At 38.8% G+C, this 18,573-nt stretch overlaps 1 protein-coding gene across 1 annotated transcript in view; it reads right to left on the bottom strand.

Annotated features, from left to right (window-relative positions):
* Window positions 1-943: 943 nt before the first annotated feature.
* The window catches only part of CORO2B (coronin 2B), a 44,356-nt gene continuing 26,726 nt past the window's right edge, over window positions 944-18,573 (bottom strand). The window contains 8 exon segments of the mRNA XM_072402576.1: window positions 944-7,706; window positions 8,922-9,061; window positions 10,334-10,424; window positions 10,728-10,840; window positions 12,589-12,685; window positions 13,029-13,133; window positions 14,582-14,698; window positions 16,869-17,033. Coding sequence (XP_072258677.1) covers window positions 7,575-7,706; window positions 8,922-9,061; window positions 10,334-10,424; window positions 10,728-10,840; window positions 12,589-12,685; window positions 13,029-13,133; window positions 14,582-14,698; window positions 16,869-17,033 — 960 coding nt within the window. The 3' untranslated portion in view covers window positions 944-7,574.

Below are 18,573 nucleotides of genomic sequence, written 5' to 3' on the forward strand. Positions count from 1 at the left end.
AATAGTTTTCCCTGGTTCCCTTCTTCTTCAACACCATGTTTTAATTTAGCATATATATTTTTCCCTCTTTTTTGCAAAATTGTTGGAAAGTAGCAGTCACATTAACTCAGTCTCACATCTAGGTCTCTTGATGGTATGCCACAACAGGGCCTTATATCCTAACATGCATGGCTACTTCCAAAGTACGGAGAGAGCTGAAAGCAATGCATTTGTTGGTGCACATGTGGTAGTGGTGTCTGCCTACAGTCCCTATCTCATATGTAACCTTGTATTCCAACTCAGACATTGTATTTTCTTTTTAATTGTCCAATTGTTTTGATATACCCTGAATATCAAATTCATAAAACAGTCATAACAATTGTTTTTGGCGCCTTGATATAGTATGAAGGTGCATGATACTAGTGAATATATATTGCCAGGCAGCTTGGAGCCAAGGTTGCCATTATAAAGCTGTCAATATAGGTAGACTATGACCCACATGGGTAGCTAGGACCAGTTTGAGCAACCAGCCAGGCACCCATTACCACCGTACCGTAAGAGATTTTCTATTACGGCATATAATCTCTCCTATGTTACCTAAAGCCAATAGTTCCCTTTTTTACATTTTAAACAGAAATAAGGTTCATTCATGTTTACTGCATTTAATCCTTAGCATAATCAAGATGAGCATAGCAGGTCAGATGAAGCATGAAGACTTTTGTAGATGGACAGATGTCTTGCTACTCAATCTAACTGAGCAATATGCTTGTTTATGCTCAATCTTATATTTTACACCTTTGCAAATTGTGTTTCGATGTGTCAGTTTTTAAAAGATACTTGGTTCTGGTAGTACTGTACTTTCTTTTCCCTCCAGAAAAACAAAAATAGTTTGTTCTAACTATATAATAACTAGTTACAGAATATATATATAAACACCTCAAAAATGACATATCACTAGCAAGAGCACATTTTATTTCTTTATTGATCTTGTAATTTTAGGATTGTCATTCACAGAATTATGCCAACAAATGCACAGTAAATTCTGAAATGTTTTCTAAATATTGTTTGAATTATTCATGAAATAAAAATGAATACTTATTTTGGATTGAGATTTTATTACAGAGCCCAGGCAAACTAGAACCTATACATACAGAAAGGAATAAGCTCTATGAAAATATCAAGCATCACATTCTTTAAGACCAAAAAATAGATATTCAGTGGAATGTGCTGTGCTTTTATGTTCTCCATGACCTTTACATTCTACCCACTGTCTCAGTCATCTCATATAAATACTCAGTGATGAATACTGGTATATAAATAAATACATTAAAACAATGTATATTATTTGACTATTAATAGGTTGCAATTTATATTATCTGCTTTAGTATCTATTAAAAGCATCCCACAATTCTTGCTTAACTCATATACCATATTTTGTTCTACAAGCAAAAATAAAATTGATTTATTAAAGGAGAAGGGAAAAGGGAATAAGATCCTATTGTGTGATACTTCCCCGATCTCCTAGATTGTAAGCTCTTTGGGACAGGGTCCTCATCTCCTCCTGTGTCTCTGTCTGTATCTGTCTGTCATTTACAACCCGTATTTAATGTACAATGTGGTGTAATATGGTGGCGCTATATAAATGCTGTTTAATAAAAATAATATTAATAATGATAATGTATTCACCTTCAATACTCAATCATGAGCAGGTAATACAAAAAGACTTTTGCATGCATGCATGGAGAGTGAAGTAAATTCAGTTTCACATTATTCACTTTGTTTATCAGAAATCTATGTACATCGTTGATGAATTTCTCCTTTTTTCTCCCTTTTGGTCTGGTAAAGCCTTACATGGTGCCAAGGTGCCGTTAAAGACTAACCTTCCAGTACCCTTTAGTCCCACTCCATTGTAAGGGATAAATGCTCACTTTGTCGGAATAGATATAAGGGGAAATACTTTTGTTATTTCACATTTCCCCAGACTTCCTTCTCTTCATACCACTAGTTCACCAAACCTCCTCCTGTGCTTTGTGACTGCTCCCAGCTCTCCAGCTACATCATGTACAATTCATGGGAAAAGTCATTGGCTTCTGGGGTAGTGAGTAATAAATTAATGGTACTTGTTTTTTTATATCTATTCCATGATGAATATTGTATATTGGGTAATGCGGACCTGAGCCAATAACCTTTTTTATATAAGGGATCTTTTTTTTAACTAGTTTTATGACATTTGAAGAAGGGACCTCTGCCCTTTTGTTTTTACCACCGCAGCACTGAAGACTGAAGTGGAAGCCTGCTGCCTCCTGGGAGTCATCACATATCCCAGGAGGTTGAGGGCTGCTCCTTTTGCACATGCCCAATCTCAGCCATGCACAGGCTCTGGCCGGTGTCCCCCTCAGCTTGGTCAATAGAAGGACCCCGTTTGGGGGGGCACTGGCTAGAGCTGCGGACCATGTCTCCTGTACACATTGCAAGCTCAGGGCTGTGGGTGTCTCTGGACACAACCCGCCCACTCTTCTATCGCAGGCTCAGAACTGCGATGGGAGAGTGGGTGAATTCTGGCATCATGACGTCACACTTGGGAAGTGACACACACACAAAGGTTGGGGACCACTGCTCTAATGTAAAAAAAAAGAGCAGATCTGAATTGTTTTTTTACCATTTCTGGAAGGCGTGTCATTTGATCTGCACAGATATCTGGTGACGTAGGAAGAACAGGAAAAAAATAATGGCACCTGTTGTCTGGAACACCCTGTAAAATAAAGTGTTTTTTTTTTCACTTTAACTTTCAATGCTCTATGCCTGTGCTGAATGTTCACAGTTAGCATTGTTCCAAGTTCTCTTTTGGTCTGCAGAACACCCCTTCTTGGCATCATCAGCTCAATAATACAAACCCCGAGGTCCTCCATACCACGCTCGTAAGGATGCTGCTTCTGCCTAGGGGCAGTCAAACTATATCACTCCAAGAATCAGCACGCTCGCCAGCTACTTCAAAAACTGCTCCAGGTGATGTCTATGAACCTCAACATTCAGCCTGTTCATGATGCCATTGAAAGTGTTTTTGCATATATCTGTCTAAAACATCCAATACAAAAAAAAGAATCCAACAAGCTTGTGACTTACTATTTACCTTGCACTGAATTCTCAAACAGTTGTATCAGCTCTACTGAATCAACTACCGTAATCTTAGAAGAGAAGAAGAGGAGGTGTTCTGTGGTCCTAACACTTCCTATCCTAAGGTAATAATGATGCTCTGACACAGATACAGTACATTGAGTCACCCTAGTTTAAAGTGTTTTACTGGAAGGATCATCAGATAAAAAAGAGCAAAAACATGAAAAACAACACATATTCAGCCATCACAAAGGCTGGCTAAGCTGCAATATATTAATTTTTTTGTTCTTGGGTTAGGATGCATTGGGTCTGATTTATTAAAGCTCTCCAAGACTGGAGAAGATAGACTATCATGGAAGAACTAGTAAACCTTCAACCTCCAGACAGTATTCACCCTTCAACTACCTGATTATCATTAACGGAAAGCATTTTACACATTGTTTTACATAATTATCACCATGTTATGTATATTTCCAGTGTTTTTCCTGTAAGGTAGGACCAAGGACTTAAGAAATGTTCTTTATGTCTTTTTAGTATGTGGCTTTGGTTAGAAATCCTAGTCTGCAATATATTACATACATGAAAAAAGCTCTGTACATATCCCCATAGCTGTAATAGGGTTAATAATCCGTAGCAAACACCGTTATATTCAGGACAGCCCATTGCAAGTCCTAATATACAGAGGCTGATTTTAAACTTTGATTAGATCACAATCCAAAAAATGTTTAGAACTGAAGATAATTAATTAGTTAATCGATTATATGTTGGTAAATATTGATTGAAAGTACACATACAAGGTTTATCATATGTATGAACAATCAAGCAAATCTAAACAAGAACACCTATCTGCCTTGTGGCATCCTACAACTGGAAGTCCTGAATATTGCACATGTATGTGCCGTGTTTTGGGTTTTGCAACCAATCAGAAAATGTATTGGTCGAACAGAAATTTGGCAGCGGGTACTAAGAGACACACTCTATTCTTGCTATTGTTATTGTATTGCCCCATGTCTGAAGGTGCCTGCAGTGCTAATCCCTCTATATAGGAGCAAACAATAGTACAGTATATTTCAAGAGAATATGTTTAGGGTTTCTGTATTGGTTTAGATTAAAGATGTTCATATCTGGCCTGTTTTTCATTTCTAGATAAATTTACAGATTAAAGGTTTGCTACCATGGTTTTTTATGGCTCAAAGAAATAAAACTTGTCACCCAAAATTATTGGGAGGTATCATGAGTCAGGGATTGTTTTCCAGATTGGGGTAGCAAAAGCATAGGCTCTGTGGCTTGCAAGGCTCAGGAGCATCCACCTTGCTTGGCTTAGGGTAAACACCTTTATTTCCCTGTTTGTCCCGACTTTTAACTAATCCTAATTCTAATCCTTAAATTTGGGAAAAGGAAGACGGGGAGACTGGAAAACCAATTCTGTATACACGTCCTAAATCAGTGCAAAATACAACAAAAAAACATTGCATGGTTAGATAAGGTTAGGTTAAATAAATAGGCAAATGTTCTCTTTTAGGAGTTCCAGACAAAAAGAAGGCAGTATGTGGAGAGCACAATGTGCTTTGGAAGTTAAAGAATGTCTGGGCTCCATAAAGTTTCTTTTTTTTTTTTTTTGCTTTGTTTGTGATTAACTAGCAGTGAGGATTTTATACAGTTACTGACATCATGCTGTCTAGTAATATGTTGGGACAAACATCTGTCCTAATTGTATTTATTTAAATAATGTACTTGTTCCGAATTACATACAAATTCAACATAAGAACAAACCTACAGTCCCTATCTCGTATGAAACCCGGGGACTACCTGTATAGCAAAAAAAAAAAGGTTTGTATATAAGCAATACCAAAAACAGAGAGGGATCTGAAATGTAAAAGGACATTTACCAAATGTTGGTTTATTAAATACCAAGACCACAGATTATTGTTAGTATGTTTTTGACCAAATAAAAAAGCCCTGTTAAAGTTTTCACATATTATTTACTTTCTGTCTGGGACTGGTGAGCCCTACTTTTCCATTAACTTCCAACCATGATATAAATTTTTAATTGTAAATTGTTCTTTTAACTACACCAACCTTTGCTAGTTATTATTACATAGAGATTCAGAGCAGTTTTTCTGTAACTTCAATATGGTTCAATACATGGTTCAATAGCAAAGAAGGAAAGATGAAAGACATGAAGTACAGTCAATGTCCCAGACCACTGAACTGAATACTTTTTGTTATACCTGAGCTCTATGGGTTTACTTATTAATATTAAATCTTCAATAGGTCACTATACCAATCTTTTATCACTAAAACTTTGTTCATCTGTACATAAATAATATAACATATCTTGTAATAAAGCTTCATGGGCAGTTTCAGATGTTAATGATTTTAATATTATGCTTTGCATAGGAACTGATTATTAGCAATAAATACAAGGCTAAGTCAGGTCTGTCTAATTTAAAGTGCACCGTTGGATGTGAAATAATGGCTGAACACGGAGGGAATGTGTGTAAAAGCTACTGAATGAGGCAAAATGTTTCAGAGAAAATAGGAACGCAGTAAGAAAGTATATGGGTGGGAGAAAGATTAAGGTGGAGATCCTTATAGACTCATTATAAAATGCATTTGTAATACAGCTTATATATTATGGCTTTATGGCTTTCCTTTATTTCTGGCCTGTATCCTGGAAACTGTCTCCAATATTTCAGGCAGAACTGCTTTCATAGTACCTACGCTTTTGCCTAGGGTTCTTAAAGACATTTTAAAGTTAACCAAACCTGGCCTGAAATGGTTCTACAATAACAATAATTCTAAAAGCTAGACTGAGGTGCTTGCAAACTCCCGTGTTCATCTTTAAATTGATCCCTGGGTTTTTGCAGAACATTTTGGATCCATGGCTCCATTGAGCCAAACCTAAATTTTAGCCAAATCCACATAATTCAACTATAATGAATTTCAGTGGTTCAGCACAGATTGGGGCATTAAAATGTTAAATGTGATAAGGCAGGGGAAAGCACCAGGAAGGGCAAGGACTCAGGTGAGCCTGTACCTTACCAAGTAACATGTCCTCTTGTCTTCCCAGCAGCTCATCTTCTCTTTCATTTATCTCTTTCTCTGCTCTGTTCAGCAGCTGGGAGGAAATAAAGCTCAGAGTAATATCCATTTCACTCCAGTTTGCCAAATGGAGTGATAAGAAAGCAATAGTGAGCATATGTTTCTGGGAAAAGAGGAAAACAAGTGAACCTGTCACTTTTCCCAGCATTGGCAAAGTAAAGTTTGATTTTTTACAGCTTTTAGCGAAGATTCCGGTGGCTCTACAAGGATCAATGTGAAGACTAATAAAGTTGTTTGTAGGCAGCACAAGGTGTGGTTGGGTTCATTTAGGTTTGGGTTTAAACTTTGGCATTATTAAATGGCAGGTATACAACAAATTTGTAAAGTGTACTTGTATTTGGTAAACACAGGATGCATTTCACGCACTGCAGCACATTTCAGAATGCACAGACAAGGGTCTATGTGCATTTTAAAAATGGGGTATACCATGAAGGTACAAGGGGGTTTTAAAGAAGTCTAAATTTTCACATTGCATTGGAATTTCCCAGATTACTTTTTTACTCCATGCACTTTCTATTAAATATATCCCAATGGGCTATAGGGTGTGCCTGTAAAGACACATCTATTTCAAAGAACCTAATCAGGGGTCCTTTAACAATAAATTAATAGAAAAAATGTGTAGTCATGATGTGACCTGTCACCTCTAGGCTGTAACTAGTTTTAATTTGTGATATAGACTTACATATTTTTCAGTCCCCTTTCTTCAAAGTGGATAAAGCAGAATCTGAAGCTGGACATACACAGGTTATCTAATCATTTAGACAAACAAACCCTTGCGTGTTTTCTGAATCATCTGGCATGTTTATGCACTATTACGTGTCCATGGAGTAGAATTACATATTCAAACTTCTTGGAGAAGCAGAAATAAATAGTACATTAATTAAAAAAAGGCCATCAGACACCCTACAAAGTGAAATCCAGCCCGTGTGTCCCTTGTGAGGGTTCAGGTCACACATGCTAAGATATTTGCACAAGTGCATTACATTCTTTATAATGTGCAGCAAATTCTTCCAGTGTATAACCAGCCCGAATCCTAAAAGATGTGTTTTACAAATTCAGTTTTTTCCCTCCCCATGATTTTATCATGTAAGGCTCAGATCTAGGAATCTAACCTAAACAATTGGACTTAGTAATGTTGGCCTTGTTTATAAGCCACGGAGCTTTTGAAGTGCTTGAGGAGTTAGTTGCATTTACCTGTTTGCAAGACCCTTCTTGAATACATGATGATTAGGTAATTAGTGCAGATCAATACACATTGCCAGGTGCCTATGACAGACACTAGGACCAGTTAGTCTATATATCCACAAGATCAGGTACATAGGAAAGTCATTTGTTCCTGTGACAACACACGGTCACCATGAGGGTGTCAGGGACAGCTAGCTCTCCTTAGGGCTATTTCTTAGGTTTCTGAGTTCCAGTTCCAGCTGTCGGATGTTGAGGTCTCTCTGAGCCAGTTGCTCTTTCAGACGTCGGATCTCATCCTGCTGGCGGTAGAACATGCGCAGCAGCTGCAGGGCACAGGTAAGTGAGCAGGTGAAGGGCATAGTATAAGCGTATGGAAGTAAACACACATGCAAGGTGGACATTGTGATTAGTAGACAGTATTGTGCGGCACTGTACTTAACACAGAATTCTTTCTATGCAAATAAGAAATCAATAGAAAATTAAGTTTGCAGTGTGTCGGCCTTGTGTTGTGCCTTGCCTTACAGAGCAGAATGTGTACTCGGTGCTAAAAGCAGAAGTTCAAAGTAGCCCTTACCAATGTAGGTAAATGGTCTATCTTCCATAAGGGAACAATGTTACATGTAAAAAACTTTTATCAAGCCATGCCATAATTTGGAAAAGGTGTTAACTGTAAAGAGACTCTAACGTTGAGAATAAAAAAAAACATAAAGCCTTCCGAATAGTGCTACAGGTTGCCCATTGCTAGTTTCCCTCACCTTATAGTGATAGGCCAATAGGAATGTGTGGTGCTTAGCAGGAAGTTCTGAGACTACCTAAACTTTGAGACATCATACAGACCCAATATTTGTGTACAGCAGAGGATAAAGAACAATTGGTGTAGGTACCTCACAGTCAGTAGTTTTTTTTAGCATTTCTGCAGCAGGCTCAATCACAGTTCTAACCACTTCCATTCAAATGAATGACAGTGGTTGGTAACCATATTTTGAATGCAGTGTGGCGGATTGCAACACAATTCCAGGCATAGACTTGCAGGTTCAATCCACTTTTGGCCATATATTTTCCTTCTCTGGAGGAGGAACCATACCACAGCCACAACTGCATGCAAATTGCATAACTTTGGTGCAGTTTGCTGCCACTGGGTGCACAGCAGCAGTTGAATTTGCGTCTGGGAGTGGTGGCCAGTCATGTGATATAATGCTAAAATTATGAAAGGGGCAGTTTGTTCTTATGCACTATAAGATAAAGATTGTAAGCTCTTCTGACAGGATCCTCTCATCCTTTTGTGTCATTGTTTTTATCCATCTGTATTTGCAGCCCCTATGTACATTGCTGTGTAATATGTTGCCACTTTAGAAAAACAGTTTCTTATTATTAATAATTCTAATAAGAATAATAATTACTTTTAACAAGCTATTTTCTCAGGAAAGAGCCTCTGGTTGGTCTGGCTACTTTGAACTTCCATTATGTCATATTGGGTGTAGAGAAATGTACTGACTGTGACAGGGAGCAGTAAGGCTCAATCTGATATGTCTATTTACCTCATTTTCAGTGCGAGGTGGCACATTTTCTAGTAAATCAATGCCGTTCACTACCATACTCTTCTTGTCTCTCACTGGTGCTTTAAATGTAGCCTTTGATTCCTTACGGTACCCCTCCTTCAGGCTCATCAGTACGGGGTCTAGTGAAAATAAAATGATTATTCATTAGTTATTTATACAAGGACATTGTTGTTGAGAGAAGACAAATGTCTATCGTCAAACAGCTGGCTGCAGGGTAGCACTCAGTGACTGGCATTTTTTAGTCTTGTGGACAAGGAAGACATTGATGAATAACCTTGTATTTTTTATTGTCCTGTGTACATTGGTGCTGTAGGTCTAACAAGAGATACATTTCAGAAAAAACTGAATGGTAAAGCAAAGATATAAATATATAAAATAACAAGACCAGTTTTTGCTGCAATATTCATTTATGGACCAATACTTTTTTGCTGTGTCTAAATTTCCTCTGTCTGATGGCCAGCACCATTTAGCCCACCAGGTTGTCCTGGAACCATTCCAACCGAAAAGTGATGAATTCATCTCTCTGTCTGTTTTCCCCTACTATGTGCATGATAATTTGTAGTACATGGATGGATTAGCTCCTTGTGCTGCTCCTTGCCCTGCTGTGTAGAGATTGCAGGAGGCTGATACCAGGTCATAATTAGGTACTAAAAATACATTTAATTTTTTTTGTAGTTTTAGGAAATAATTACTGCCTCTACAGGCAGTCCCCAGTTTACATACGAGATAGGGACTGTAGGTTTGTTCATAAGCTGAATTGGTTTGTAAGTTGGAACAGGTACATCATTTTAATAAATGGAATTAGGACAGATGTTTGTCTCAACGTATTATTAGGCAACATGGTGTCAGTTACTTTATAAAATCCTCACTGTGATTTAATCACAAACAAAGCAAAAAAAAAAAATAATCTTTATGGAGCCTAAATAAATATTAACTTCTAGAGAAGAAACAACTGCAGAGTTTGTCTTGGTCCTTAAAGAGTTACAAAAGGCTGCCGAAAGAGCTCAGTCCTTAAGATCACTCACAACCTCAGCTGAAGATTTCTGAAGTCATGCAAAGAACCCCCTTTTCCTTTGAAGCCTCCATTCTGCACAAAAGCGATCAGGAAAGCTCTGTTCGTATCTAGGATTCGTCCGTGTGTCGGATGTCCTTAAGACAAGAACAACCTGTATTAATTTTTACAGCCATCCAAAGTATGTGAGATTTTCCCTCACCCGTCCTGGTGACAATGGTTTCATCAAGCAATAAGTAAGAGAAAATCTGCTACAGCAGCACAGCCAGGAATTTGGTAAAGAAAAGCATATAGTAGAACACAGCACTGGAAGAACTGTTCTCATGTTGTGTCCTCCCAGCCTGTGCTCCCAGCCTTATCATGAATCCACATCTTTTACCTTTGTTGATGCCACTTAGCCATTCGTTGGCACTCACAGCGGGCTCAGTACCCGGGGTCATGGGATAAATATCCTCCTGATAGGTTTCTGACTGCAACAAAGAAAACACGTGTTATCTTTCAGGTACTTCTGCAAATCCCAGTTACCCAAAGGATCCAAAGAAATGTGCTACACATGTATGTACATACAATGGGCTTGATTTATTAAAGCTCCCCAAGGCTCAAGAGGATCCACTTTCATCAGTGAAGTTGGGTGATTTCCTCAAAGTCATTAGCTATTAGTTAGCAATTTAGACCAGATCTTTTCCAGGTTTGCTTAATCACCCAGCTTGACTGATAAAAGTGTATCCTCTCCAGCCTTGGAGAGCTTTAAGAAATCAGGGCCAATGACTCACCTTTCTTGGAACTATCATAGATATTGGCTCTATAAGATTCTTTAAGGTGATCAGCTTGTAAAAACGAAATATCTCACATGTTGATACGTCCAACCCGTGCTTTGGCATGATTCCTATGAGATAAAAAGTTTGCATTGGATAAAAGTGCCTACTAGTCAAAACTGGCCATGTTACTAAATAATGACACAGATGAGATACATATACGAAACAGCCAAGACATTAGGATGACTGACAGGTCAAGTTTATCTTGTGCGCTGTTACAGTTGCACCTATCGAAAAACACAGTGCACAGTGTATTGTATGAGAAGCTACCAACCGGTCATGTCAATGATGAATGCCATACCTGGGGTTGAAATATACATACTATGGCAGGGAGGCAGGTTGGTGGAAGCAGTGTGATGTAAAGAATCTGCTGCTAACATCCTAACATCAATGATGGTTCAGAGCTGATGGTTCAACACCGTGGTTCAGAGCTGTTTTGGTGACCTATGTGGGACTTCACGATATTGAAAGTGTTTTTTAATTTTAACTGATCAGTGAATATCATAGCTGTTCATGTCAAAGGATTTGTAATTTTATCTATTCCGAGGTTTACACAGTATTATGGATGAGCGAGCGAGTTTTTAAAACTCAATCTCGCTGCGAATTCGGTTCGTTCTCGCTTACCAAAATTGTAAGTGAGAATGGCGAGTGTAAATTCGCCGATCAAGCATGAATTAAAAAAAAAATTAAAAGAAAAAAAGATTGCGGGCTGTCCTGATCAAGGAATGCAGTGCTGGCTGCATTCATTGATCAGCTCAGTGTGCGACCCCGGTACTAGATGTTAAATGGGGAAAAGTCTCCCCATTCAAAACCTCTAGTGCTCCCTGATTGGCTGAGGAAAGATTTGTCCCCATTTAACCTCTAGTGCCAGGGATCGCAAACAGGATTCCCAGGACTGCAAGAATGATTGCAGCCCTTAGAATCCACAGCGATCCCCAGCACTAGAGGTTAATTAACCTCTAGTGCCGGGGATCTTCCCAATGAATGAGGCCGTGGCACTAGAGTGTTCATCTGCAGTTCCACTGCGATCCCCGGCACTAGAGGTTAAATAACCTTCAGTGCCCCAGGGATTGCAAACATGAGGATTCCCAGGGCTGCATGAACGATTGCAGCCCTGAGAATCCACTGTGATCCCAGGGCACTAGAGGTTAAATAACCTTCAGTGCCCCAGGGATTGCAAACATGAGGATTCCCAGGGAATCCTGTGAATCCTCCTGTTATAATTTACTTGATCTTCCGATGGTTTCGCGAAATCAGTTTTCCGAAATTTCATGGAACCATCATTGAAATTATCGCGAGAATGCTCATCCCTTCGCAAGTATAGCCATACAGCACAGCCGCTTCGAGTAGGGCAGTTTTGCTGCATTTAAAAAATATCACAGCACAGCCGTGATATGTTGCAGAAGCCTTGTTCTGTTCAGTGTTGCACTAAGTTTGTCATGCAAGGGCAGTGTTGTACCATCATCTACACATTTCAAGCACAAGTAATCTCTTACTACTCAATAAAAATAATAAAAAAATGATAAAAATAAATTTGTATAGGTTGTTATGAGTCAAAGTTCATAATTCAGTTTTAAGATTTTGCAAAATAATATCATGCAATGTTTATATTATATTCCTGTTGCTTTTCTTCAGATTCTTATTTTTATACTATACTATATATACTTTGAATGCTTATTGAGTTGCATATTCTTATTTGTATAACTGAAAACTGTGCTCTGCTTTTCAGAAGAATCATGTGATATCCTGCACTTTGCATTTTACATTACATTTTAATAAAGGGGTTTTGTAGTTCATAACATAATCCCTAAAATCTCACCAAGTCCTTTTTGGGGAGCTGCTGATCGGAATTCCATGAGATAAGTCAGGAATGGCTTTTCTGCTGTAATCTCATAATATCGGATGTTTCCATCTCCCTTACATAGTAGGGAAAGATTAAGAAATAAAAAAAAAAAAAAATACTTTGGTAAAATCGTTCAGGATTTAGATGATATATTAAAATATATCTAACAATATGCTTATATTGAGTGGAAAAAGACAATTATAATATAATGGTAAAACAAACAAAAAGCACTTTTAATAAAAAGAATATTCAATAATATTCGCAGGTATATTCATCTGCCGAAGTTCTGGTTCACAAAAGAGACACATTAAACAATGTGGCTTGTGACCCCTGTGATTCCAGTGAATAATTGTGTAACATTGGAGAGAAGTAGGCATAATGCATGCCTATGCATATATAGACATGAGTATCCTTACCTTTCCAGCCAGGTACAGCATGTGTGTGTCCATATCATAAAATGGGAACAGCATTCCTGACAGCCCATCTATCTCTTCTTCTATGAGCGGCATTGATAAATCTTCCTGTTGGGCAGAGGTCACATTATATGTATCTGCATTGTTTCTTTGTGCAATATATTCACTGTGAGAAGGGCTGTAGGTGACATTCTTCAGACTGTTAGAATATGTACAGTCTAAAGCAAACTGATTAGGTAAACCACATTATATGTTCATCATTTTCAGTATTTACATATTCTTATGTACAGGCAGTATATACATTTTAAGGATTCACTTCCTGACCTCTGTAACTGCAAAATTTATGAAGTCATTTGTCCCTCTGCATAACTATCTTGAGGTCAGGGCCTCCCCTGGTCCTTTCCTATCTGTAGAACAGAGGCAGGCAAATTTTTTTGCCCACTAGGCCATTTCAGGGGTAGGCGGGAGTACATTAGGCTGGACTTTGAGTCCGGCCCTAATGGCTACCCCCACCAACAGGGAATGCCCCCTGAAGTGAAATCCCTCTCCTCCGTATGCATTGCGGAGGAGATGGATTTCACTTCAGGGAGCCTTCCCTATTTACCGTGCCGGTGGAATATCAACGCTGGCCGTAGTAAATAGGGGAGCAACAGCAAGGAGGCGGCACCGGAGCTCCGGTAGTTCCTAACGCCTCCTGGCAGTTCCGGCTGGCAACCCACGGTGGCATTAGGCCGTATCGGCCAGGGGGCGTTAGGCCAGAACGAACTACCGGCTAGGCCATATCTGGCCTAAAGGCCGGAGTTTGCCAACCCCTGCTGTAAAAGAACCAGCATTGTTTCAGGTGGAATCTTCCCCCCTGCCACACTATATTCTTTTATTGAAATCAACACTTCTAGGAGTGTCACTCCTCTGGTTTCTAGCAGTGCCTATTTGTTCCTTCTGCCCAATGTACAGTTTTCCTGTAAGTGGTTTAGAAAAAAAAATCCTAGGAATTCTTAGGAATAAGAAAAATATCAGGGACACTATCTGCAAGGAGTTTGTATGTTCTTCCCATGTTTACGTGGGTTTTTTCTGGGCACTCCTGTTTCCTCCCACATCCCAAAAACATGCAGTTAGCTTAATTGTCTTCCACTCAAAAATTGCCCTTTGACTGTGTTAATGGCATATGACAATGGTAAGGAAATTAGATTGTAAGCCCCTTTGAGGGACAGTTAGTGACATGACTATGTGGAACACACAGCAATGGAAACCTGACAAGGTTGTTAACACTTCTAAGCTCCTGTCAAAACCTTTGAAAATAGTTTTGGTTAGAAGTGTACTATAATGTGATAGTTATGGATTTATTAGTATGTAGTTTTAAAATTTTAAGGAATTTAAAATACTAACAATAATAAAGCTAGGCACACTGAACAGGGAAAGGCTATGACTGCTTCTGAAGCTTGTAAAAGGCTCTGCGTTGGCGCTAAATAAATCCTGTTTATTACTAATAATAATATTAACAATAAGACTCGGAGCAGACTCAATCGGATTAATTTTGCTGCACACTTTTTTCTCACCTCATCCCACAGTGCAATCTGCCTCGTATTCCATTTAGAGACTCCAGTTGTAAGTAGGCGCTTCATATCTCCCAGGAAAACAACTCGAGTCATTTTGTGATTTTTACATGTTGCTGCCTGGAAAAAGAAAGTAGAATATTTACTTACTGTCAATGCGTGAAAAGAGAGATGTCAGACAATTTATATAAGTAAGTGTTTTGCAAAATTTTGAGATAAATACCTGACAATAAATATTGTATATACAAGCTTTGCTACTAGAAAAATTGAGCACTGATTTGTATTTTTTTTTTGCTTCTAGAAGTGGAGCACGCCAGGGCCTGGTACATATATAAGTCAGCCCCCACCACCACGCTTACTAACCCCCAATGTCCAGCCTAATAACCCCAGTACAAAAATCACTCTATTTTTTAGCCCTTCCTTCACACCTAACTCCTTCTGTTTCTAAAATGACAATCTGCCTTCAGAATTTAACTGTACAACATTGCAGTAATTGCAAGGTAATAGAGAGGAAATATGACAAGGTAAGGTCTAAAGATTTTCTGAAGCAAAAGAGCACAGCTGTATCCACAAGCTCTTTTACCACATGTCCTTACACCACTGGCTTTACAAAAGTTTCAGTTTAAAAATGCTTACTTTAAAACAAGTATATGTGGCCATTAAAATGTGGGTGCTTGGTGCTTATTTGTGGTGTTCACCAAGGGCACTTCCGGCTCTTCCAAAGTCACTTGGTAAAGTTGGCTTGACAACACACTCAGAAGAACTGTGCATGAATTACTTTGTGCCTTGATATAACCAGTTCCTATCACTGTCTAGCACAATCTGGCCCGCAACGTCCTTTTTTTTGGCCCCCAAACGAATCCTAAATATGAACTGCAGCTGGCCCACCGCTGCATTAAATTGCGCCGCTACTACAATTCCCGGCATCACTGGTGTCTATAGACCAGTTGGCTCTCTGCCTATGCGTGGCCCGGCATTGGACTGTTTTATAGATGCAAATTATGCCGGGAATTTTAGTAGCGGCACTATTTCAATGAAGAAAGATTTCCAGCTGCAAGCCACTCAAAGGATTTAGCCCACCTCAATTTTTTTCAATAAATTTCAAGGTTGGCCCGCAACTTTGTCCTAGTTTTTAATTTTGGCCCACTGTATATTTGAGTTTGACACCCCTGGTCTAGCAGGACCCCAAACCACAGTTTTAAAACAATGGCTGAAGAAGAAGATGTAAAACACATGAGTCTGTTGTGTCTTACTGATATTCAAATAGCTATATTAGGAAATAATTTTCAGAGAGTAATAATAATGGGGTACAGGAAAGCACCCATATCAACAAGATATGTCTGAAATGCTCTTGTCCTGTCTTGTAGGCCTCGGGTGACCTTTCAGAGACCTGGCAGCCAGCAACCAGAGGGTGGTTGGATCATGTCTACAAGTCTGACAGCCCTCTAGTTTATTTGGGTAGATTTACCTGAGCCAAGTATAGTAAGAAAATGATTCATATCAACAAAATCTGCTAGTATGCTTATTACAGCCAGCGCTCCTATCAATTCCAGAAGCAATGCTGTTATATTACTACAATACAGAAGTCAGCTCTGCCCTAGAACTAGCATTATTTCCAAGCTTACATGTGACAAACAAAAGCCACCCTTACAGAGCCTTTTACATTTTAAAGTCCAACTAATTCCAAAATTGATCAAGACAAGTCAATCAGGCACGAGCATGTAGCACCCAAAGTAGGGAAAATAGATACCAGACTACATTTCCCACCATCCAGAATTACAGCGGAAATCATGTGTATAAATGAGTAAGTAGATGGTGAAGAAGTGTCAGACCTCTTAAAAAGCACGAGGCTCTAAGTCTGTATGATTAGGTACAGAGATAAAGTAAACCACAGCTACACAATGGGTTTTTGGATTTGCAAAGATCAGTTCCAAAGGTATTATTTATAATGTACACGGACGGATCAACATGATCACTTTTAAAATATTCCGGTTAAATTTTGCTTTAGTTGGCCTGTAAGAAAACACTGCTGCATTTGAAACACAGTATCATACCTATAATAAGTGTAATATTTATAATAATAACTTCTCTTTGTAAAGATATTCAGTTGTAAGCAAGCACTGTCTCTTTGGTTATAACACACGTATATATTTTACAGATTTGTACACTGGCAAATAAACACAATGATTACAAGGCAACAATATTATGAGAGAGGTTGGAATAACTGGTTAATGGAATGAAGAAGGTAAACTGTAAAATGAATAAAGTCACGTGTATGGTCACTGATCACCTGCAGCACTCTTCCTGAGCGAGGTTCCAGCACACGCAACTTGTTATCTTTACAGGTAGTTGCCAGTAGACTCCCGTCTGTGTTAAACGACATGCAAAGGATGACATCCGTGTGACAGTCTATCATTTTGACAGCTTCACCATCATCCAGATTCCAGATCAGTATCTGCACAAGGAAGTGTTCATTAACACTGTTATCTTCCCCAACAAAACCTGAGATAATACATTGCTAATTTTTAAATAATGTTCAAATGAAAACACATTTGTTGGCCTTCAGACAAACTAAGACCTGGTGTGAGCTTCTGTAAAACTCCAATAGGTAAAGGTGGAACATCTTTTCATTTGTTTCCGGAAATTGGAATGTTTAGCTGCTGTCATACAGGGGTTCACTGTGAGTTAATCACAAACAAAGCAAAAAAAAATCTTTATGGAGCCTAAACAATTAATAACTTCTAGAGAAGAAACAACTGCAGAGTTTGTCTTGCCCAATAAAGAGTTAAAAGAGGCTGCAGAAGAAGCTCAGTCCTTAAGATCACCCACAACCTCAGCTGTGTTTAGCAAAAGATTTATTCTGTAGGTCATGCAAACCACCCACTCTTCCCTTCAAGCCTCCATTCTGCACACAAGCGAGCAGGGAAGCCCTGTTCGTATCTAGGAGTTGTCCGTATGTCGGATGTCCTTAAGACGGAAACTACCTGTAGTAAGTTAGGACAGATGTTTGTCCCAACAAATTATTGGGCAGCATGGTGTCAGTTACTATATAAAATCCTCACTGTGAGTTAATCACAAAGCAAAAAAAAAACTTTATGAAGCTTAGGTATTAATTTATTGCTGAAGCAATCTGTGTTTTGATATGCAAAAAAAAACAACTGCAGAGTTTTTCTTGGTCATTAAAGAGTTATGAAAGGTTGCGAGAGTCATGCAAACTGCCCCTCCCCACTTTCAAACCTCCGTCCTGCACATAAAGGTAAAGGGATGTCCTTAATTCGGGGACTACTTGTATGTTAGAGTATAGTTGCCCATTCATTCAGGTAAAAGTTGGATAAGGGCACTATTGTAAAATTGTGCACCCCTTCACTTTTCTGACCAAGCCTGCACAGGAGAAGAGGGATTGACCTGCTTGGGTTTTACCAGGTAATCTGTATTGATTTCCCCAGGATACCCAGTGCCATCCCTCTACCATAGGCATAGGTTTACCCTAAATGTGCATGTTTGTAAAATGATATTACTTTGGCTTTATTGTAATTGTAAATGTTAGTGGAGTTAAGGAACCCCAAGCAGGCAGAGATTATATTTCTCATTTCAGGCATTCTAGATGTTATAGGGGATATTTTTTACATATAAATTTAACCAGTTAATGTTAAAAGTGTAACATGTCTACCTTGTCACAAGTGACCAGGGCTATAGTTGGCTGGTCAAAGAACTGGGCATCATGTAACAAATCTAGGGCAGCCATTCTCACCCTTTTAACCACACAGCAGAAAAAAATCTGAATCTCAGGGAACTCTAGCTATAATTTATTCTTCCATGCTCAGAGAGAAGAATTTCCACTTTACAGTGAAAATCAGAGAAAATATTATACAGGATTGGTCGGAATGCCACCATTACAGACATCTAAAAAAAACTGTTGGACCCAGAACTATACAGGCACTATGGCAGAAGGCAAGTCATTTGGCCAAAGTTCATGGAACCCCCTACAACTTTTG

Source organism: Pyxicephalus adspersus, chromosome 2, assembly GCF_032062135.1.
Source record: "Pyxicephalus adspersus chromosome 2, UCB_Pads_2.0, whole genome shotgun sequence".
Classification (NCBI taxonomy): Eukaryota; Metazoa; Chordata; class Amphibia; order Anura; family Pyxicephalidae; genus Pyxicephalus; species Pyxicephalus adspersus.